We start from the raw sequence: 23,262 nt of genomic DNA on the forward strand, positions 1-23,262 counted from the left end.
CTGAAGATTTCAACACCTCCTGGGCACGCGTTATTGGTGCGTCATAAATTCCAAATCACGCCATGCGGGATTTGTGGCTCTGCTCATAATTATGTTTGAAATTTTATGTCCCAAAAAAGCCATTGTCACATTTTTACGAACCAGCGGAATCGAACCAAAAAAAAAAGGAATCACACTAACCGCCAAGCTGCACGTGGTCGTTCGTCGATATTGAAGGCGATAGATCTTTCTCCTAGCACCGCGCTGGGTCGCCGCTAAATGTCAACCGGCGGGAAACGAAATGATTAGCATAAATGGTCATCATAAAATAGTTATCTCTTCTTTACGGTTTTTTGTTCTGTTTGGCTCCACTGAGCGCGGGCTTTGGGCTTTCTTGTCGCAACTCGATCCACCCCCGGTTGGCAAGGGAAATCGCTCGTGTCACGATCGATTAATTTCTCTACCAGAGATGAGGGCGAGAGAGCAAAAAAAAAAGAGCGCTCGAAAGCTTCTTCTACTGAACGCTCCTGCAGGTCTGTTAGGTTCAGGCTAGATCTCGAGGGTTTGATTTTGCATAATGATACAAGGTTTTAGACTCGCGCAGAGCGTAGCCGAGCTTTCTCGGCGTCCTAAAAGGTACCCATAAATTCGTTAAAAGTGTCATCACGTCCTTCGGCCCCGGGCTTCTTCGACAATTAAACGTCCGCCCTGGTGCTCGATGCTCGATCAAAGTCGATCTCTTTCCGTTCGCGGATTATTTACATAAAAACCCATCACGCACTCGTGATGGGGTGGCCAGTTTGCGATAAGCGAAATGGGCGCTTGGGCATTTCCCCGAACTCCAGTTGCTAGCGAAGCGGAATGGAATGTCACCGGAAAGTCCACCGAATTATCAGTGGGTGATACTCCGATCCGTTTAGGAGCCCGAGCATCTGCCCAGTGGTGTTCAGGTGAGCTTAGATAACCCCCGAAGGAATTACGCAGCTAAATGAGTTGAGTTCTGGGCGACGCGCGTTTTCCTTGACTTGTGTGGCCTAATAATCAGTGGTCTCATCGTTGGCCAAATGAAATGAAATGATGCTAAAGATTTATGAACGCACCCGCGTTCATTACACGTTTACGATTGTGCAAATCATAAACTTCTCTGGGCTTTTGCTTCTTGTTTTTTTATGCTTTCATTTTCCTGACCAACGATCTTTCTGCAGGAGCTCGGGTCGGCTTTTCCGTTCCGTTCTGATTACATCCCAGTTCAGCTCGGTTTGGCCGACGGCGGGACGAACTGCATGCTGATTGAGTTTTACGATCCTTCCCGTATGATTTTCCTTTGCCACGCAGGCTTGGGCTCAAAATCAAACATACGATGGCGCGATGTGCTCGTCGGCGGGGAAAATATTTCCGTGGCCTAACGAATGGGATTTGTTGTTCGGTCTCATTTTTCCCTCTCGCTTCGGGTCCGGGGCCATTGTTCAGATATTCCCGCCGACATGCCACCGGTCTCGACAAACGAAAGCGATCGTACTGAAGCAGCTTCCCCTGCAGGGTGGTGTTTGATTTACGACAGGTCGGCAAAGAGTTGTAGGAAGTCCCGGCTCTCATACCGACCGCGAGTCCATCGTGGAAGCAAGGTAAAAATCATAATCAATTTAGTGCTCTCATTAAAACGCGAGACCAAGGAGCAGGCATAAAACGGGCGTCTAATGGCGGAGAGCGCGAAATAAAATACAACAACGTAAAGAAAAAACGAATCTTTCATACCCCAGTCGGCCCGGAAGGGTGTCGTATTTTTGTCTTTTGAAGGAACACAATTAAACGACCTCCACAATTGCACCCGAGCTGCTAAGGGTTGATCGCTGCCGGACGCTGTATCACGAGATCCCTCCGGCAGGCGATGCACCAGACCGCCTCCGGTAGCAGTGAGCGAGAGCGAAAGACAAGGGGTTTTTGGGAAATTATTCCGAACATTTTGATTAGCTTAGTCTCCGCCGTTTTCCGGTTTTCGTACGTCGACGATCGTCGCCGGCGTAAAGAGATATCATTTCAGTTGCCGGTGCTCTGAGACACGGTCTGGTTTGGGATCGGAACTACTGCTCGAAGCTCGTTGGAGTGTCTCCCTTACGTTGGCTCCAGCTGGACAACGTTCCGGCGAAGCTACAATTTGTGCTGCCAACGTACAATAAAATCATCGCCTGGCGGGACGAGACGACGAGACGACGGGCAAATGTCGGACAAAATTTGTACCGAAACCATCGCCGGAGGACTTGTTTGGAAAAAAGGGCTGAGGGTGTTTGATTTTGTTTTGTGCATTCTTGTCCAATAAATTGCCCGAGGGACTTCCGTTGCTGCGCTGTCGCCGGTCGGTTGATGACAATAATTTATTGGGAAGCCGTGCGATGATTATGGCTTCGTAGCGCTTTTGCTCACTCAGTGGTTCGCCTCTAATTAGATGTTGTGGCTACTGGAATGTGGACTTTTCGCTTTAACAGTTCATTGCGATAAGGCCGAGTTGTTAGAGTAAAACACGTGCTCAAATGCACTCAAAAATTGCTGACAATAAAATCCAGCGCATTACGCTTGAAGATCGGTACATAATTTATGCGCAAAGGGGTGGATTTAACGTTTCTCAATAGCTCCTACCGTTGAAGGTTCCCAATTCGCTTTGATTAGCGATCAGTAAACCCAAAAGACAACACCAAAATATCCACGCACAAAACATAAACATCCTCCGCACCGCGTTCGAGAATGTCTCTTCATTAGCGGAATCCACGAATACTTCCTTCCGAAAATACCGCGACTCATTCGATCGCCACAGACAGCAGTGACTGGCCGTTATAAAATTGTCTAAATTGTTGTTGACAGGATCCCCAGCCAGGGCCCTGCCCACCGAAGTGACCGAACAACGAAATCAAACTGCTCCGTCAGAACGTGGCAGTGTTTGGGAGAGGCTAAGAAGGGCGAGAGAAAAAATAAATAAAACGTGCTTTGCTCCAAACGGAAGGTCGATCATCAATCATCGAACGAATCCGACTGTGCTGTTTGGAGTTCTTGAGCCCACGAGGCTCTTGTGGCTATGAATTTAACCTATGGGAAAAATTTGACGGAACACAATCAAGTCCAACACGAATCGGTGGTAGGAGATAGATCAGGCGAATTGAACAAGGTGCGTTTTGTAGCTCTCTGATCGTAGTTTGGCCACAAAGGTGGACTTCCAATCCTTTTTTGCTGAGCCTCTCGAAAACGCATGGCATACTGCTCTCGTTTTTATAAGTCGCATCGTTTCATTTGCTTGTTATTTTTGCTCTTTCCCACATTGTTCTCGTAGTAAGGGGTTTTTCACTTTCAGAATCGCGTGTTTTTTAGTGGTAAATTCTTGCTTTTTTCCCCATTCGATCGTTTCTCCAAATATCTTGCGGTTGATTCGACCTTTTTTTACGATAGAGTCTTCTTCCCCTCCAAAAAAAGGGCAGACTTTGTCCGAATGTTGGTCTCGCGTGGAATTTCACATCATTAGGAGGTATTTCGATCAGAATGTCACTAACAAGCTGACGTTTATTTATGCGTTTTGTGTCGCAGAGGAGTCTCAGAAACTCTTTTGCGTTCGTCAGGATGAGCAAGAGGGAGATTAAGGATGTGGGATGACGCTGGTGGGATTTATTTCCGATCGGCCGTCTGTTTTTATTATTTGGAGTGGATTTATTTCTTTGAGGTAATTTTTTGAACCCAAAACTCCAGTAATTCATTCCGGAAAATGGTGACCCCAAAGCAGAAAACGCCCGAAATGAAACATCTGACTATGACCTCAACTCGAGTCAGTTCAAAGCACCGTATCCATAGAATCCAAGGTACTCGGCGCGTTCGTGTCGCGTATCGTCCTCGCGGGATCGCGGGACAGCGTTTTGTCTCTCCGTTCCGATCACATCATTCAATTTAATGAGTTCGGGAGAAAATCAAATTATCGAGTTCCGCAGCTTCGAGGTCTCCACATTTACGATCGAGACCTACGAGTGACCATTAATCAGCCATTTTCTGTCGTTTCCAAAGAGGACCGTCTTTGTTTTTTAGGATGTTTGCGTGTGTTTCTGAGTAGCTGTGGCGGGCATATGTGTCGCGTCATGTCGCGATCGATTCGGGAGTCTATAAAATCCGACTCTGCGCGCTAGATGAAATCGAACGGAGGCTTCGAATCCTCGCGCTGAAACGGTCGAATGGGGCTAGTAAAAATTAACGAGCCAAAAAAAACTATGTGCCATCGACGAATCTGTTTGAATAGTTTTCAGTCGATCCTTAACCGGGACGGTTGCTACGTTCATAAGTTCATAGAAAATTCCAGAGAAAAATGCCACCCTGAGCATTAAGTCGTAAAAAGTGTCTGCTTTTTTTCAAATCGAATAAACGACGATCTGACGTAAACGTCGGTGACTTAACATATTTTATTCGATTTTAATAAACGACATTTTGAGCTCTTTGCGTAGGGATCTTGCGATTAATGGCGAGAAGATTGCAGGAAAGTTGGAAAATTATATAATCAACCATGATTCTATCGCTGTTTACACAGATTTTTCTTAAGAATCCTTAGCGGGCTTTAAAGAAATAAAATGATTGACTGTGTATCATTTTTCGCTAGCTAGAGCTTTAAAATCTAAGCTTTAAATCAGGTATAGGAGACAACAAAATAAATACAGCCTTTAAAAGGGAGGGCTTTTAAATATTCCTAAATTTCCACTCGCCAAGGTAGCACGTCCCAATAATATAGCTTTATCTAAAATGTTCAATGCGAGTTCGAACATTAACTTCATGCTAATGCCGTCTCGTAAGTTTCGATGAAGCGCGTTCCCAACGCAGCCTAGCTCACTGATCGCTGGATTGATCTCAATCATAAAATACTCATAAAAATAGAGTTCGTTTTTTATGATCCCATGCTAGAGGAGTTCACTCTTGTGAGACGATGCGTTCTTTCGATGCGTAGCTTCCGTGTGACCCGTCTGTTTATTTACTATTACTGATCGGCCTCCCGGACATCGAACAAAGCAACTATGGCCGGGATGATTTTACTGACCCCTTTCAAAGCTAATTTCGTTTACCGCACGTAAAAGCTTGACCGCGATTGGAACTCGAGAGACTCGGACCGGTAAACAACTTAAGGTTTAAATCCGTTTTTCCAATCTTGCTCCTAATGGATCGAGGAAATTCATTAAATCGGGTGGTAGATACCGGGACGTTCCTTAAGCACGGATAGCTTGCAGTGGCAATTAAATAAAAGGTTTACATTCTCTCGTTGGCTTGGATGTGTGTTAAAAAAACGTCAGAAAGTTAAATACTTACTGGTTAACTTTTGGTAGTGCGGGTCGTCGGTGTCGGTGAAGAACCACGTCTGGAAGTGAAAAAGAAGGGAAAAAGAATATTAAATCAAACAAAATCAATTCCATCGCGGGCATGAATCATAACCAATAATGAGCGATTTTTCCTCCCCTGATTGACATGATTAAGGGGCAAATGCGAGATATATCGCTCAACAACCACACATCAACAACAAACGGGAATACTTCCCCAGTCGATGATCGGTTGATGATCGATTACGTCCGCGCGGGCACACAGAAGAAACTCAATAAAAGATAATCGGGTTAATTATTCTAATTAAAATATCCGACCCCGAAGCGAGTGGGCTCTCGCGCCCCCTGAGGGACGGAAAAACACGACCCGTGTTTACCATTCGCGGTGTTCGGTGTGCTCTCCGAACGGGACTTTATTTTTCCCTTGGGGCCAGCCGAGCGACTGTCGGTTTTCCGTCAACTTTCCACTGCCTGCGGTTAAGGTTCCATTTCCCTCGCTAGTCGCTCACTTCGGTAAACGATCTCGCAAAGGCGCAGATCTTGTGATGGCGGCGAATTGTATCATCAGCGTTCGAATTTGACGAGCCGCAGGGAAAAACGAAACCGATCGCTAAACGGTCGATCGATTGATCGGCAGGCGTTCGTTTGGCTTCGCGTCGCGATATTCCCCACGCCACTATCGATTGTCGCGCGGGAGATCTTGATCGACCGAGAAGGGACCGCGATGGGCACGAAAAGGCTCGTTCGCTTCTAACCGCGGGCAACGGGCAAAAAGTGGCCACTTCCAAATATGTCGCGCGCAAAATAAATGCGCTCTCGAGCCAAGGGGCCGTGATTGCGCCGTCGCTTGGACCCGGTGGGAAAAATCGGTTCACTCAGGATGGCAACCGAAAACCGGAAATCTACCAACGTCGGTACAATTCTGTCCGTCAGGCGTCCGCAGGCGGAACACGCGTTCGCCAAGGGGGATGCTCGCGGCGTGTTTATGCATGAGGGTTGCCCTTTTTTTGCTTATCGTATTTTAATCATCTCATCATCTCGCCTTTGCGCCAGAGTCCGCGCGTCCTGGTGCCGGTCAAATGAGCCAAGCAATTGCATTTTGATTGCATTCCGGCGGCTCTGAAGGGTTGTTGCGTGATGGTGGCGTCTCACGTGGATCCCAAGCCGTCGATCGTCTTCGATTGGCCGTCGTCAACGATCGTTTGACAACGCAATCAGCATACGGACAATTAAGAAATGAATGTGACGCAATTAAGAGATGCCATTTTGGGATCAAGGCGAATGCATGGAAGCAGAGGAGATATATGAGAAGGAGGGAAAATTCTGAGCGGTCAAGATCGTGTCTTCTGACGTGCCAATAAAACTGCCTTAAATTGACCTCATAATTTCTCCTCAATTGAAATAGCATGTGCTTCTGTAAAGCGCTTGTTTCTTCGCGGTGTGCAGTTTTAAAACAAAAAAAAAGGAATTTTCGTCAGATAAGGGATGAAATTTTGAGTCCAAACAATCAACTTTGAGCGTTAAACTTTGATATCCCATTTTATACTAAATAGAATTCCTTGTCTCATAAATGACGCTTAAAGGTTTCAGAAACAAAAGAAATGTTTCATTCACATGCTCCAGCATCTAATACGCCCTAGGTACATGGATGGGAATAAGGAACAACACAATCATATGAAATCAGCCCAAATTATGGCAATGTCTACAGTAACACAATAAAACTCGCTCGAAATAAAACGCCCACGGCCATAGAAAATCAACGCGCAATATTGCACCCGATGGCGTCGATTTTTTAACCGAACCCATCCGATCCAATTAACGTGCTTGAATAGGCAATTACAAGCGGATCGGCCGTGTTTCACCGAAATATCATCGACCGATCTTCTTCCCGCGACGTGTGCTGAGCAGATTACGAAGAACACAAACAAGAGACCCGCGAAAGGGGCTGATCTTACCGATTAATTGGCTTAAATTTTGCGCCCCGGTGTCTCCGGTTTCCTGCGGTATCGTTTTACGCTGGCGACCGAAATCGGAAATCGCGACCATCCGAGGGAGGGAAAATAAATTGCTCATTGATTGCGCCTAGGTGTGGTGGTGATGCGCCCAAGCAACCCAACCAACCCCGTCATCGTCTTTGCCGTCGCCGGGTGCTATCAGTTGATTAACATCTAATTAGACCAGACACGAACAAATGACGCCGATGCTTCGGATGCTCGGAGCCACCCCTTTTGGGTTGCTGGGACCGACAAAAGGATAAACGACAGTGGAAAGGCGATGGGACGTGATTAATCGCCCTCTTTTTGTGTGTATGCACGGCGGAAAGCAAACACCTACGTTGCACGCGAATGCGAGCCGCGAAAGTGTTGAAGATCTCGAAGCTTGCAAGGTTGAGCGCTCGCCGAAGGTGCAGAGGACGATAAGATGGCGATCGATTACTCCCGGAAAGGATCCTGCTTGTCGATTGCAAAGCACGGCCGCGTGGAACATAAAATGTGATCGCACGCTTCTCGCCTGTCTGAGCCGGGCGTATGTAGAAGGGTAAAGGGATATTTCGGTTTGCTATTCAAATATCAATTTAATTTACTGACTCATTGTTCATTGATGCATAAATCAGTTTTCACGATCGTTGCTTCGCTTCACTCTCGATCGCTTCTGGCTCGCTGCTCGCCCGATTGGCTCTTACAACTCGTCACAATGTTCACGGGACTGCTGGTACAGTTCGCTACCTTTTCAGTGAACAAGTAATCTCGCGATCTCGGACGTTACGGTTAACCGCGGAGCTTTGCGGTTTTATCTGGGGAACAGTGGAATTTCTTTTATTATCCCACTGGGCGCATTTTCTCTTCCATGCGGGGCGAAACCGTAAGTTGCTTTTAATATGAAAAATAGACCACGCTGCTTCGTTCTTTTCGTTTTGTTCCTATCCGGACACCGTGGTACGTAATTTTCGCAGCACCATTTTCGCTCATAGGGAGATCGAACCATCGCTCCGTTGCCGGGTACCATCTGGCACGTTTTTGCAATGGTGTCATCCAACACTTCGGTGGCTTCTTCCCTTAGAAGCCCATCCCAACTCTTTCCTTGTGCAATCCAGTGAAACCGAAAGTATATCCTCGAAAGAGGTGTTCGACGGTTGAAAACCCCGATGGATGCAAACTCCGAAACACACAAACGAATCCGCATTGTCGCGCACCCTGCTGGATCGGAACGGACGTGATCCTCGCGCAGAAAAAGGAAACGATCTCGATAACCTAAGCCCGAGACATCACTTCCCGAAACGAAGCGCGATCGCTCCTTTGCTGTGTGGCGTAATGCAGCAATTCAAGCGAGACCCGCCTCGGGTGGAGACGGTGACTTCAAAAATTAAGATTTATTTGCTCATTGAAATTTCACATTATTTGTATATAATTCATGTTTTCCGAATGTTATACAAGGCGGCATGGCGTTGCTTCTCGTTTCGATTCCTCCATTTTCGGCTTGTGTTGTGCTTGGCTGCGCAAGCAAAATCGTGGCCGGCCGGATGAATCGGGTGCAACTTCATCACGACTTTTGCGGTGCAGGCAGCCAGCCAGGTGGATGCTGACGATGGTTCCGGCTCGATCTGGTGTTCGGAGTGGCAAAACAAATGTAAGCCAGCGACGAGAGCAAGTCCGCGTGTTGGCACCAAGTGCAAGAGCGCGAAGGAACAACTCGACTGAAGCTTTGGTATCCAAAATAATACGCCAAACTGTTCTCCGCGCGTTGCTTGCAGATTTTCTGTGGAGAATTGACCCTCCTCAGGGTGTTTATGTACCGCCGCGAGTTGAAGTGCAAAACACCACATTCTTCTGACATTGTCACCAAGGCAATTAGGTTTCGTTTTCTGCCAACGTTTGGTTCATGACCATTTTGCAAACGATGCAGTTGCAGGGAGGAGAATCACCCGTTGGTGCAGTTATAAGTGGGTGTAGAATTTCGTTGACGTCGTCATGTGGAGGGTGAGCGTGCTTGCGATTTCTCCGCGTTTGCTCAATGGACCCGCGAAAAGGCGCGTGTTGAGCCATTCTGAAACACAAAAAGCTCGCAAGCGAAATGATGTGTGCGAAGGCAAGCAGCGATTCAAATTTCTGCCACATTTCGGAACGAGTGTCCGTATGTGTGGTGGATGTTGTTGAAAAGGAATAACTGCTGATGGTTAGCAAAATATTGCTGATGGGTTTGAAGGTTTGTTTTTGAAAAGCTCATGCATCTTTCTTGTCTCAACGGTTGAGTAACGTTGCTATGTAGGCTTGTAATATGCTTTAGATGACGTAACGTAACATCATGAGCCACATCTTTGCTGGCCCCTTTGGGACATCATTATTCTCGTCAGTGAATTTTAAATCCATCAAAATCAATGGGGAATTGATCTCAGTCACTTCCTAGCATTCATACTACTTGTGGCTAGAGTCTCGTCAAGGGTTACACTCCCTAGAAGGCTCACTTAACCCCGGTGGCGTCGACACGAAAGCGATCGATCCATCGATCCCACTCGTCCCACGAGGAAACGGAACAGCTCGCTAGCAACGGGATACTAGGAACAAGGAAAACACATGTGGGAACGACGTCGCTCAACATTGTCGGCTATAAATAGCGCCTGCCGCGGGAGTGCTACACGCTTATGATCTGTTTTCGGAGCAATTACCATATGTCGGATGAGTCAGTGAGCCCTATCTTTTCCGGGTGCCGAGTTCGTCCAACCGCCCGGCAGTTCCGATCGAGGCGATGACTTAATCTCGCACTCCCGCGGCGATTTTGTTTGTTGTTCGGGTACGACAAATTAACTCCGCCAATGGAAAGGGATGCGCCTCTAGGATGTTTCTTTTCTTTGTCTCTTATGTCCCCTCTCAAGTGTTCGAATATCGTGGACATGCGTTTGCTTTATACGCGCTGTCAACAGTTGCGTGAGAATTATGAAGAGGAAAAATCCACCCGGGCATGTGTTCGCTGCCGGTGGCATGCTGAAAAGAATGATTCACATGTTTTCATGCTTCCCCTTATTCTAGAGCATCTAATTTGGGCACGATGGAAAAGGGGTTTCCAATTCCGATTCGGTCTCGTGCAACAAGTGGCGGTACGAGTTTTATTGCTTGTGATGGTGTCTGTCGAGCTCTACGACGCACTTACCGCAGCATCTCCTGCTCGGAACTGTTCGATTCGACCCGCTTTAAGAGGAAATGAAGGCAGTCCGAAATATAAAATTACAAGAAAAAAACCTTTAACGATTTAATGTACAGAGAATGAAAAAGCGACGCCATGTATAAGTCACCACCGTGGCTAGATGTCGTTGCCTTTTTCTGGCGTGTTTTCCCGCGGCATTCGGTTGATGGAAAAAGCACCTTTTTAGCACCATCCGTTTGATGCGGGACACCGGCAGTGGCGAAGACGGGAAGAAAACTGTAAACTTCACACAATTTTCGAGCAACGACTCAAACAAGTGGCCACGTTTCGAGGCGACGCCGGAATATCCTGTTCTCGTGTGATTCGCTTCACACGTTCATTCGGAACGATGGAAAACAGCGTTCCGAGGAAGCGAGCGGAATCGTTTTTCTTTAAAGTCGTTTCTTTTTTTTCATCCAGTGTCGTTGAGAGCGTGGAAAATCGAAGGGGCACACAGCCAAGGGCAATCCGTATCCGTTTCCAATCCATTTCATTCGGTGGTTTCAACCAACCGCGAGAGAATTAATTAATGAGACGCGTTATGAAATATGTGGTTGCATTTTGCTTCGTTTTTTTCGCTTCACTGACACATTGCTTCTGTTGGGAAAAAGAGGCCCTCGTCAGATGGAAAAACAACTCTTACCCAACAGCCCCAAAAAGGGGTCCAATAGTGTGTTTTTTAAAACAATAAATATGAAAGTGTTTCAGTATCGAAGGTTTTTTGAATGAAAAATAAAAGGGTCATCGGTGTGTTGATATTTTCTGTTATTTTTTATGTGTGCACAAAACAAAGCCAACGCAGCACGGCAGCCTTAGGGTGCGCTTGTCATGGAGTGCAATTTTTCAACCGACAAATTAAAACAAACTAAAACCCAACCAGGCAAACCGTGCCGAGCTCGATTATTAGCATCCTTTACCCCGTGGGCGTTCGAGACGGATACACAAGAACGCGTGATAATTCCGCGCGCACCGTCTGTACCCCGGGTTGGAGTGAAAAACGAGCATCGAGTTGGCAGACGATACGATTGTCAACATCCTCGGACTGCCTACGCGCGTATTTGTGTATTTTTGTTTCCTTCCTTGCTTGCTTCGTTTGAGCACAACTCACGCACCAACAGGGCGGCAATATGATGTGGCAACATGTCACACTCTCGGCCACGAGCATGGACCATTATCATCGAGCCGCCGTCATTTGTGTTTGCAGAAACTCCACACCGAACCCGCCCCGAGGCCTCGAGGATGCGGAGAAATTGGAGCGAGCTGGAGTGCGTGTTTATTTTCCCTCTTTTCCGCGTTGTTTCCTCCCAACGCTAGGCAGCAGCCTTGGGTGCATCTTTCCAGTTCCATTTGGCCGCGAAGACGAGCGAAAGGAACATATCTGGTGATTTTAGTGCGTCCATCAAGTGCATTTCTAATGGATCGTAAATTGTTTCGCCTCTGCAGTTCGTTCGCATTAAATCTGACACTTATCGGTGGCTTGGAGACGGAGGTTGCTGGCTTTTTTCACCGTTGGGAAATGTCACCCACCTTCGGGAGAGGTTGTGAGTGTTTGCAAAAGGCACGCTGAGGTGAATGTAAATTCAGAACGGAAATTTGATACCTGTTCGAAGATCGTCCAAATTTCGCCACAGATGGGAGGACACACGCGTACTCGGGTTTTATGAAGCAGTCCGAGAAAATGTCGACCGGTGTCTGCACCAGAATGCTGCAATATGGTGAGCTTCTTCCCCGGGCGAGCATGTAAAAGGAGCAAAAGAATCTAAGCTATGATGTAGCAAAATGCCTATTCGCTCGCGACAGCTCGGCGACACACATTTTTGCACTTCACACAGCGTGTATGGCCGGAAACGTGCCGCTAGGATGGCTTCCAGAAATGGATGGAGAAGAAAAAAAGCTGGCCCACCAAGCATCATTGAACGGATTCAAACTACAAGATCGTCCGATGGCCGTGATGTCGCTTCTTCAAACAATTCAATCAATGTGCTTCATGCTGAGAGAGCCAGTCAGCTCGTTCCTTTACCGGCACGCAACTGGATCGGGACCATTTTAAGCCCCAATCGGTTGACCCGTTAGAATGGGTTTCGATTTTCCCAGACAGATTTTCTTCTCGCTCACGCGCTGTCATCCTACCCATTTGGCTTTCCCGTGGCCGAACCGGGGTCCGAGGGCTCGTAGAGGACGGTTTTCTCATAAGGTTCGCCGGCACGGGAACGAAAGGAATCGTGGGTAGCGGCCATTCGTCACCACTCCATTCATCAGTCGTCGCACGGCGCCGAAGACGATTTCAAGTTCATCTCACCAACACCGAGGGAGCGTTATCTGTGAGTTTCTTTTTTTTTTCATGCTCGCCCTCGTCATTCGCTTTGCTCGCGGCGATGTCGGGAAAATGCGCTTCCCGCGGAAGGTGCGGCGTGGAAAGCCACCGTTCCCGCCATCGAAACACGAGTAGTTCTGGTTTGGATCTGGTTTTTCGAACGAACCGAGCAGACGAAGGGTCGCGCGCGGTGCGATGTCGCGGTTTTGCAGCCAACAATTACAAACACGATCGTGGGAAATGTTAATTTGATTTCATTCCTGCCCTACCAATGAAGGAGCTGGTCGGCAAGATCCAGATCCGATGCCGCCGGGAAGGTTATCAATAGATGCCTCTCTCCAACGAAAGGGCGCGATAAAGGGAAGATAGGTGTTTTTTTCTCTCTGTGGGAGTATTTTGTTTCACATACGGTAGTGTATTTTATGTCAGCCGTTAAGCAGCTTCATGGTTTGGAGTTTTCCATGGAAAGGATGCACCCTTTCAATACGGTTTAAGTGTCCGATGAAGTGTGTAAATGATCATGCGAGATGGCTTGTATAGTTCTGGTTAATGCATCTTTCAATTATTTTGAGGTTTGTTCTTCTATCTTATATTTAAATATCATTCCTATATCCAACCACCTTTACAAAATCGAATACAACGGTCGCATATTTCCCACTAAAACTCATAAAGCCCTTATACAGGCTCGATTGTTTGGCCCGTCACGTGGGAGGAGTACATATCCATGTGAAACAAGTGGCGCGACGTCGCCTTCGGGCGCAATAATTCTCGGAAAAAGTGGCGAATCCCTGACTAATTAACCCCAGCTTTTGGTTGGTGCGGTTTCCAGAAGCCCTACTACTGCGTTTGCTTCATCCGTCCAGTTGATACGGACAGTTTCCCAGCGAGATGCACATCTGCCGATCGTCTCGCCGATTGTCTAACTCGCTCGACTGCTTCTCCTTCTGCTTGCTGCAGTTGGAAGCTGCTGTTGGCGCCATGCTGGTGATGAATCGGATGTCTGGAAAGGCACATCGGCCACATTGATTAGGCCAGTACCACCAACAACCACGCCAGAGGCCGGTTTTGTGGTTTCGTTATCATGCGTGATGCGTACCGGTTTATCGATGAATCTCGGCCATTTCGGAAGCCACCAAACGGGTGGCGTCACATCTCGCATTATGCCGCGTTGCCGTTGATGGCTTCCTTTGCGGGCGATTGATGTTTTGGGGGGCACGGCGTTAGTCCGGAGCTGGGCAACGGAACTCTACTCCGGACCGTGGAAAGCGACCAGGAAAGCCTTTCCCTGGGTCATTGCCGTCGAGTGTGCCGTCAAAACCATGCACGCTGAAAAGGCCCGTTCCCGCGGAACTCCTACTGGCCCAAACGGACCGGATCCAGCGACGGCTAGCAGGAACACATAGCGAAACGTGATAAAAATTTACAATTGCTCGTGTTTTCGTTGCCCCGCATCCGAGATGGGCTCCCCGAGCAGAAGGGTCGTGGAAGTCGCAGGTTACAGACGCCCGTCAATCCAATGGACGACGACGACGACGACGACTTGCTGCTGCTGCTGCTGCATGCAATTGTTTTCCCGGTTTGTGCGAAACGGAACGGAGACGTGGAAACCTGTTCTCCAGAGCGCACCAGAGCCCTTTACCATGTTCCGATGCGTCGATCCGGCGTGGCAGCAGTACACGGGACAATTATGCTGCGGTTAAATTTGTCGAGAAAACACGTTAACGTCACTTTTATGCGCGGAATGTTGGACCCGGTGTATGCTCGCGGGAGAACGGAGAACTTGTTCGTTGCGGTCTGTTGGTGCGAACGTTTCGGGATGCTGTAGAGAATTTGAAACGAAAAAGCATTCTGCTGATGTGTTGCTGCTTCATTACCTCACGGATCTATTTATGATCACGCAACGAAGCGAGCTTCGTATTTTGATGCTCTAAAAATTATGTAATCACATTGCGATCGAGGCACCCGTGCCTCCTGCTGAGGTCCTGATCCTGATGCTTCTCTCACGGTGTTGCCCGTTTAGGCGGTGGGTGAAAATTAGAAACGGTTCTTTTTCGTTGTCTTGTTGTGTGGTTTCCTCGCTCGCACGTGCCCTTCTCGGTATACCACCAAAGCGGGCACATAAATCTCGACCCGATTCCCGAAACGGAACGAATCGCAGCGCGCGGTTTCTCAAAAAAGCGTCCAATATTGTGCAGCTAGGTGAAAAAATAGGCTAGCAGCGCTCGATCGTCCAAGTCGTCGTTTCGGAAACCAAGGGGGCTCCATTTTGCTGCTCGGTCGGGTTTTTCGATTTCGACTTCCAAAAACCACCCCGCTGAGCGGAGAGCACTTTTTCATAATCATAAATCTCATTCGCGGGCGGGTTTTTTTTTCTACTCGTGCTTGCGCCCGTGTGTGTGTGTGTGTGTGTGTGTGTGTGTGTCTGACCCGTACACCGAAAAAGGTTCCCCTCGCGGGCAGGGCGGTTCGTTCCGGGATGGAGGAAAGTAATTTGAATGCGATTTTAATCATCGATAAGCGGTAACCTATTGGCCGAAAATGGATGTAAACGAACGGCGGGAAGGAAAAGGCACCGACGACGAAGGGCCTGACCTTCGAGGTGCTGGCAGGAGATGGGAAACAATAGCTCTTGACTGATAGGAAGTGGGAGCACGCGGTCGGACCGGCATATGATGCCTAGTTGGCTGGCTGCCGGAACGAACTGCATCCCGTCTCGGGTGAAGATAAGAGGCGAAAATCGCCAGTGGAAAACCGTTTTCCATCCCACCCGAGGTGGGGTGACGATACCATCGGTGCCTCCTGCCGTGGAATCGAACAATGGCCGCACGGGTTCGCGGTTTCGCGATAGATAAAACCGCGAACCAGATCCCGACCGCGAACGAACAAACGGCGCGGCGAATTAGGAAGCCTCATGATGCGGCAAAGAGGCTCACCGAAGGGTCACCACCACGGCCAGGGCAGGTCTGCGAATGGTTTCGCTCATAAATAACAATTGACTTAATTTCGCATTAAACACTTCTGGGGGCCAGCCGCTGGGAGCGAACCGTCCTGCTGCTGAACCTGCAAAATGTGCAACACATCCTCGTCGTTGGTGACTTCCTATGGCTGTTTTTTTTCTTTTTTTTTCGGGTTGGCCGGGTTTTCTTTCGCAGCACAGCACACGCTTCCTGCTCTACTGGCCGGCCGTGATAGGGATCGTACATGCAGTGGAATTACTATCGCGAGGCACGAAACAATGGCGACGCGGTTTTGTGGCCGGAAAATGCGAGCAGCAGCGAGGGTGGGTTATCGTGATGGCCGTTAAATTAAAGCAATGCGATACATTTTTGCCAAGGGGACATCAAGCTTTTGCCAAGAATGTTTGCCAAGAACGCATTTTGAGAGCAGATGGGAATGGGTTTTCCGCTCGGACAACCAATGCCTTCAACAAGTGGCTCTAGTAAATGGAGTATTTTTATTATATTGCTTGCATTCATTATGAATTGAAGGCCAAAAATGTGATCGAATGTAAAAAAAACGTCGGTATTAAGTAGGAAAATTCTATTGATGAGGTAAATCAGCCATGTTATGAAGTGGATGATATTTTACTTAAAGTATAGCAGGTGACAAATTTAAATATGTTTTCGATATCCTTGATGGTACGCTCCTTTTTGTTCGCATTATCCGTAAGCCGATCATCATCCTCTGCAAATCAAATGAACAGAAGCCTTAAAACAAGAGCAAACAGCCCATCTAGATATCCCGAAGCGTGCTGAAACACGGATGAAGACACATTTGGTTGCACATGGATTAATCTGCATAAAATAACCGTCTCCCAGCTTGCCAGCTCGTTACCTCGTGCGCACCGCGTCCGTTCCGAGATTGTTTACAGATTGATTAATTTCACCCTCAAGCTAGGCTGCATGTTTTTTTTCTGTCCCACAGAGTGCCAGTAGAGGCACCACGGTGACACCGGTAGAGCACATCAAACTAGCTTTCCCGTTCCGACCCAACCCAACTGGCACATCATATCCTTTTGCGTGATCGAAACCGTGCTCTGAGCGGTGCGAACGTACTCGGCAGGATTCGTTGGTTGGTTTTCCTAGGCGTTCATACATATTTATGCAACTTCTAACCATCGGCGTTCCCCATCGGTTGGGAGGCGATGCTGTAGCTCGTCAGATCGAAACAGGAGGAACGAACCGGAACATGTTTAATTCATAAACTGCAACAGGGAGCCTCTCTCACCCTGCGGTTGTTGGCGTGTGTTGCGTGCCTGACGGACGGGAAAGGATCTTGCATCAAAAAGGAATTTGCAATTTAATGATTTGTTTGCAATGGTGGTCGATTCTCGCCACGCAAGAATCTATACGGTGGAGGTTTCCATCTCAGGATCATGATTGCGCACACACATACCCGCCCAGGTGGAAGGTGGCTTTTGTTGGCTTTCGGTTCATTAATTTGTCGTCCTAGTGCTGATGACATATTCCACCGCTACCACAATGGGCGGAAAATAGTGGCCTCCACTGCACTGTTCCACCATCGTCGATCGAGGCAGCTCAGAAGCCGCTTGGTGCGTGCTGCGGCTCAAACGAGAACGTGCACTGGAACATTTACATAATTGCATGTTTTCCAAAGCCCGCGCCCATCTTGCGGTGGTCGGTGATGAACGGAACCACACAAAAAATGGGCAAAAAGGAAAACAAAACACCCCTAAGCAAACGGCGAGCACAAATATTTAAACCAATTTTACGGCACCATTGCAGCAGGTACGCCGTGATTCTATCGATCAGACGAAGTGGGTGGTCGAAACTGAGTCAAACGAAAAGGGACACTCTGCGGACGATGGGTTCGTTCAGAATCGATGACGACGATGCGCGACGTTGATGAGTCGTGGTGTGTGGTGGTCAGTAAAACGAGCATGTTTGCATAAACGGCACTCGTCGAGCTCGAGCCAGGTAATTCCAGTTAATCAGTTCCACTTCATCTAAGCGATGTGCAACGGCAACAAGAAAAGCTCCGCGTGAGTGAAGGAAAACAGCGCTCTTCAGCGAAACTCGAGGTCCTCGAGGACGCGAAGCCTTGTTGCGTTGCGCGTTGTTGCATACATTATGATTCGCTTTATCGATACCGCGCTCACTCGCGAGCGAAGTTGTCATTAATTTGTGATCGTTTTTTTGTCGTTTCTCGTGAGCAGATCTACCGCAGCGTTGCGTGGACGCTTTGGCTTCCTTCTGGAAGACAGTTTTTTGCTTTCTAAACGAGTACTGAGCGAGAAGATGCGCCTCGTCCGGTCACTGACAGCGGTCCGGCTTCGGTCGGACGCGCTTTGATTGTGATTTAAGAACTCGCGAAACGGATCCAATTGTCCCCGGTTGGCCCCAGGGGCCGTGTAATGGTGTTCGTTCTCGCCTCGAGGCAATTTCACCAACCCCCCCAGTCCGAACCGAGTCGAATTCGGTTGCGATATTTACGATTATGATGCGCGACTTCCTTTGCCGCCCGGAACGAATCGGTTGCGTCTTTTCAATTACGCGCCCTTCTAAGCCCTTTTTGCCGTGTCCGTGCGTGCGGAAGGTGACACCAATTGGCTGCGAACCTAGCAAAGCGACCCCACCGGCGGTATTCGTTTCGGTTACAGAGCGACCGATCGGTTCCGTTCCATAAAATGACACTTGTGCGTTCGCGCATCGCTTTTCGGCATCGATCCTAGTGCGATCGGTGTCTTCTAGACCATGAAAGCTTTTCCGTGTCGCGGTTTCGAGCCTCTCACGGGGAGTTGGTCGGGTGTGAGTGAGTGTGAAAAATTCATAAATAATATTCCCCGAGCCGTGCGCGAACAGTTATTGCGCCGCCGAGGGCGAGAGCGAAAAAAAAACGAGTCAGAGCCAGAGCCCGACACCGGAGGAGATCTGATTCATAAATTAAGCCGTTGGTGGTCCCGCGCTGGTTGGCAGGTTTCTGGTTTATGTTTCTTCTCTGCCGACCATCCTCCAAATGACACCATCCACACAAATGTGATGGCCGCGCGTGCAGACAAGGGCAGCGAAGAAAAAGAAACATATTTAAAACGCCGCTGATATGAAGCGCGATCGTGATCTTATCGTCCACCCAAGCGATATTGCTATTTTAAAAGCCGATTGAAGTCTGCTAGCACGAGGATGAGCTTTTGGTGAGTTTGGTGTGTTTCCGCGCGGTGGGGGTGCTTCCTTGGCGTAGTTTTCTAAATCCCATTTTCACGTCCCGCAATTCCTTAGCGCTCGGTGAGATCGCAATCGCGACGACAGGTGACGATGGGTTCTGGTGGCACTGGCTGCTGCTCCGCGTCACATTGGTGACTCCCTCCCGGAAGCATGATTTACGCACGTGCTTAAATTATGTTCAGCTCGAAATTGTGTGCCATTTCCCGGGGTTTAGAAGCTCCCAGAAGCCGAGAGACGCACGAGAGAGCCCCAGCGAAACCCCCAGCGTAACCCATTCTCGTAAACAACGCAACGCAACAAAATAGCATCCCCTAATGGGTTGGGACCCCGGCTCGGGTCCGGGAAAGCGGGTGAAGTCATTTGAATGATAATTATACGGCCGAACAATTTGCCGCCGACCTCCAGAGAGTGTGATGGAGATTTTTTGGGCGCTAGAACTGGCCTTCGTTCTCTGTAGATCCCGAGTTCGGGGTGAAAAATATTAATAAGCTGTATTATTCATCGCTAATGGCGCTATTCAAATTCCGGTCCAAAAAGCCGACTTTTGCGCGGCATGTGGATTGGTTTTCGTGTGCAAAAGTGTACCGTAGTAAGAATGTTTTTCGCCGCGGAACAATGGACCCCTGGCAAAGCACGAGATCGGGTGATAAAATTAAGCAATAATCTGTGCCCGGTCGCATTTGAATGCCACCGATCGTCGTCTGAGGAACGTTTTTCATTCCGATCCACGAGCTGCTGGTGCTACAAGCCCAAATTTGCACCACAATTTCGACCAATCTCGCTTTCTGTCCTCCAGCAGCCAGCTGCCGTGTGTTTAAATCGTGCCACGGTGCGTTGGCGTCCACTCGAATACGGTGCGTAGTAAATAATACTCCAGTGGTTTGAATTTATGGTTTCGAGAGCTACCAGGTGAAATTTATGGTTCATCCCGGTGGATTCCGGCATCGGCATCTGCCCACGGAAAGCCGCTAGGATCTCGTGCGCAGCGGTCTGGTATTAAATCCACTACTGGGAGGGATGCCCTGCATACAAGATGATTAACACGACGACGACGGTGGCGGTGGATGAGCTTAACGATGCTCCTAATAATCGCGACGATGATGATGATGAGACTGATGATGATGATGGCCGCCGGTGACGAGAGAATAGAGATGCGGTGATAATGCCTCACTCAAAAACCCAGCGCATGCTGGGACGGGGACGTTTCATTGCTCTGAAGCAGATGTTCGAGATGGTGTTTAGATCTACGGTTTGCCGGGTTGAAACTTGATCCAATTGAGATTGCTTTTATAGTCTCATTTGCAGTGGGTTTGCGCGTGGTGTCCGTAGTTCCACACGTTCTGGTCATTCGCTCGGCGAAGCGTACCAGTTTTTGTCCGTCGGCACGAGGCACGGTTTCGCAAAAGAACGGGGCCCGTTTGTGTGCCATAATCGGTTTGAACCCAGCACAAGCCCTGCATCACGCGGTCCGGATGTCCACCAGCCAACTGGGGCCAGACTGCATCCCTGCAAGGCGTCGTTGATCTTGGGCACGAGCGAGCCATCAAAGGTACGACCCGTGCGCCCGTGTGCTGCCTACTGCAACCAGCCAGCTTGAGGCCTGAGGCGTTCGAAACTGGTTTCGTCGTTGTAGTCCGCGAAACCCTTCGTCGGTCGATTGCGGACCAACGCCCGGCGGGGGCGTTTTTCGAAGCATCGAATCCAACCGCCACGCGATCATGCCGCACGCGCGGTCTCTTTCCCGACGTGGAGGACAATTGTGCTTGTGGCTTAGCGGCTTGCATATGACTCGGTTACAGTGCCCCAGCGGACGTGGGTGGTTCCAGGGCATCCGGTGCACGCGAGCGAGGGACGATCGCTGCGCAAATTGAATGTAAAAACGCCGCCCGACGGTCGCGTTTCCTGTGTTCGCTGTCGAGCGCGGTCGCGTCCGCTGATCTGCTGACGCGGCTATAACGTGGGTGGGGTGGACGTTGCAGTGAGGCGGTATAATCCACCCCATCCGCGAACTGCACACACATGCACACGGACAATCAACCCAAGCAAGCGAGTGGAGCGACGCAGGAGCTGCATCGGAGTCGGCGATCCAGTTTAAATTTCCATTTCGCGCGAATCGCGCCATGATCATAACCGGCCACGGGACGGTATGGCGATCTCGGGATGAAAGTTGATCCCCAGCACCCACTGGACAAAGGCCGTGTCCTCGGTGGTGCAGGAAAGGGCGTACAATAAATGGAAATAATTTATTTCACTCCTCTTTACCACCGTGTTGGAGTGCGCGCGGCTTGCGCTTCTTGTTGTTACGACGCGGCTATCCACGAGGCCATCGCGGTGCCTGGTTTGGTGCAACCATTTTTTTTTTGTTTTAAAAAGTAGACACAGTCGCCAAAAAAAAAAACGAGGACAGAGCACAGGATTCGGAGAAGCTGCCTGCGTGACATCGAAGCCCCTTATTGGAAGTTGCCTCCGTATTCTGGTGCTCCAGTTTTTGTTGGTGTGTCCCAATGCTCCGAGGTGCGTAGGAATCGCATCTTCAGCCCCCTGGTGGAACAATGCATCCGCAAGCGTAGGCTGGTATTGGTGGGCGATGTTGGCTTTTTTTTTGTTTCGATGCGTTTGCCTGATGGCTTGGTTATAAACCCAAAGGACCTCGCGATCGCGGGCACAATGACCCCTCAGCGTGTGCTATCAGTAAAGGCGTTTTTTGAGCGCTTCTCGGGAGACCAAAGACATCTCAAGTACTCCTCGGGTCCTCGAGACATCCCTGTGAATCGTTTCGGAATCGAACTGGGCGAATTCCGGACGACTCATGCCGCCCAATATCTCGCCCTCTTGGCGGTTTGTATAAACATAATTACAATTTCATACGCCGAATCCGGCGATCAGAATTGTGAGGTTATTGTTTTTCTTCACCCGTGTAGGTCCATCGGCGGGATGCATTCCGATAATCCGCTCGGTCCCGGGTGACTTCCCACGTTGTTACTACGTTTTTTTGTGTGCTTGTTGCCGAAACCGAACAAAGCCCCGTGTGTACGCACCTTCGTCCATAGCCGAATGGGTTTATCCCGCAGCCCGGAAAGTGCAGCCTCATGCAGTCCACTTAACCCCTAAACGATGACCGCCACGACGTCCCCGGGGGCGCAAAGTCCCGCAAGTTCTTAGCTCCAGAACGACGAACTCTTGACGTTGAGTTGGAGGTCGATCTCGACAACGATCCGACCACTCGTGGCGTGGTCCCTTAGCTGTCCGGCGTTTGATCCCCTCGACGCGCTTTGCTCTTGAGGACATAGTGCTGTGGGTCGCGGGGATAAATAGCGCTAGAGCGCGCGTTGTTGATTCGATGGTAGAGTCGCTGACTCAATTGCTCCATCGAAAACTATCCCGGATTAATGCGGCATGAGTCTGAAGACGGCTACGGAAATCGCCCGGTTAGGGGGTGTACTGTCATAGCGCTGGACGTTGTTGGAGAAAACTACGAGGCGCATGGGGAAAGAATGCCGATAGAACAACATGGCTCGGGCGGCAGTAATCATAGGCGTTATATAAACAGGCACATCCTCCATAGATGGGTAGGATTCGTTCTAAATAATAAATAGCGAGATGGAGAGGGCTTTCGTTGGAACTGGAACGGTTTGCTTAGCGAGCAGTGTTGAGATTCGTTCTGTTCATATGAATTCAGATGAAATGTTTGTCGAGCGGTGTCCTAATCGGGAAGTGGGAGTGAACTCAGGGTAACTAACCCGATGAAATGTTATCATAATATTTGCTCTAAAGTTCCACGCTGCACCGCTCTTGATGACGATTGCTCCCTTTTTTGGTGGCAAGGATGTTTACGTAAGGTGGTCGGGATAGTTTCTAGTTATTCTTGATTGCAGGGGTTCGTGGAAATAAAGAAGGGAGGTTCCTGTATGACTACGATATTCTTTACGTAATTAGCATATCAAAATAGATGTGTGTCTTTCCAAACACTAGAAAAAAGCATCCACTAAGAAATGTGATCAAATAAGGATCTTTTAAATGTCAATTCTTTGTTAATTGTAGCAACTCCCATAAGCGAATTGCTTCGGTTGAGCTCCACTTAAAATCGGAACGCTGTTACTTCAATGCAAGTGACACGCGCACCGGAATGAGTCGAAATAAAAACACTGCCCAACGATTCCATCGTCACTTTAGGCGTCATCCGTCAGACCAATAAACCGATAAATGATCACGCCTTTTCCCGCACAGGTTCATCCGTCATGCGCAACGTCCGAATTGCGTTCTCGCGCGTGATTGATTTGCG

General features: G+C 48.9%; 1 protein-coding gene across 1 annotated transcript in view; it reads right to left on the minus strand.

Annotated features, from left to right (window-relative positions):
* Positions 1-23,262, minus strand: part of LOC128727617 (fringe glycosyltransferase) — a 105,856-nt gene that overhangs the window by 65,212 nt on the left and 17,382 nt on the right. Inside the window, exon 3 of the mRNA XM_053821546.1 lies at positions 5,299-5,347. Coding sequence (XP_053677521.1) covers positions 5,299-5,347 — 49 coding nt within the window. The remainder of the gene's footprint in view (positions 1-5,298; positions 5,348-23,262) is intronic.

This window comes from Anopheles nili, chromosome 3, assembly GCF_943737925.1.
Source record: "Anopheles nili chromosome 3, idAnoNiliSN_F5_01, whole genome shotgun sequence".
NCBI classification, from domain to species: domain Eukaryota; kingdom Metazoa; phylum Arthropoda; class Insecta; order Diptera; family Culicidae; genus Anopheles; species Anopheles nili.